Raw genomic sequence first — 1011 nt, forward strand, 5'->3', positions numbered from 1 at the left:
GAGTGAGTGAGTGTGCGTCACCTGCTCGTGGTCCTCGTAGAGGGAAGCCAGGTCTCTCGCGCCGCTGATCTCTGGGTAATGACGGCTGACCATCCTGTTTGAGCTCCACTCGAGCCTGACACACAGACACACAGCTTTAGCATCACAGGCTTTCTGAGACTCCTGTGGAACTGCTTTACAACTGAAACAGAGTTTGTTTCATCATTTGTGCATTTAGTTTATTTTCCTGCTTGTTCCTGTGAAGCTGCTTTGAATCATTATGTATTGTATAAAGCGCTGTAGAAATAAATCTGACTGGACTAGATGTTCATGCCGCTCGAACGTGAATCCCTTCATCTAACAGCACAGAAGTCAAGGATTCACTAAACTGCACACTGCACCGTTACACATGAACACAAACCTTGTGACTACTGACCAGCGATTTTAATCATTTAGACACCTACATTCTCCATTAACATTTGGACATTTTTATTTCATTGTGAAGTATGTCATTTATTTGTATTTTTTAAATCTGTAGTCTATACAACAAAATGACAAATGTTTTCTTGACAACTAGCTGAATAAAATAAGTTTTTTTGTATATTTTATTTCAGTTAATGTTTATTTGAAGTAAATGTTTTTCATAGTTGTAGTTTTGGTTTCAGTTAACGATAATAACCCTGCTACTGACTGAGAAGGGCGTTTAAGTAACGGTTCATCCAGAAACGATCGTTCTGTCATCATTTCCAAACCTGTACGACTGACTTTCTTCTGTGAAACACAAAAGAACGCTGGAAGACAAACAACACTGGCTTTCACTGAACGGACAGGAGGTATTTCAGAAAGTCACACACACGTTTGAAATGAGTGACCGAGCGTCACCGATGTGTGCAGAGGAAGCGCGAGACCGTGCTCTACCTGAACGCCGGCAGCTTTCACCAAGTGAGCCGGAGGAAGATTCTTACTGGTCACCAGAGCCCAGGAGAACGCCTGCAGACGACCACATCATCGTCATCATCATCATCATCATCA

General features: G+C 42.2%; 1 protein-coding gene across 1 annotated transcript in view; it reads right to left on the reverse strand.

The window, feature by feature from the left end:
• Window positions 1-7: 7 nt before the first annotated feature.
• Window positions 8-1011, reverse strand: part of LOC107574056 (ras GTPase-activating protein-binding protein 2-like) — a gene marked incomplete at its 3' end in the record, with an annotated part of 11186 nt that continues 10182 nt past the window's right edge. Inside the window, exons 7-8 of the mRNA XM_016260526.1 lie at window positions 898-984; window positions 8-115 (exon numbers count right to left, since the gene is read on the reverse strand). Of these exons, the coding sequence (XP_016116012.1) occupies window positions 8-115; window positions 898-984 (195 nt within the window). The remainder of the gene's footprint in view (window positions 116-897; window positions 985-1011) is intronic.

This window comes from Sinocyclocheilus grahami, unplaced genomic scaffold (genome assembly GCF_001515645.1).
Source record: "Sinocyclocheilus grahami isolate Dianchi unplaced genomic scaffold, SAMN03320097.WGS_v1.1 scaffold2104.1, whole genome shotgun sequence".
In the NCBI taxonomy this organism is placed as follows: domain Eukaryota; kingdom Metazoa; phylum Chordata; class Actinopteri; order Cypriniformes; family Cyprinidae; genus Sinocyclocheilus; species Sinocyclocheilus grahami.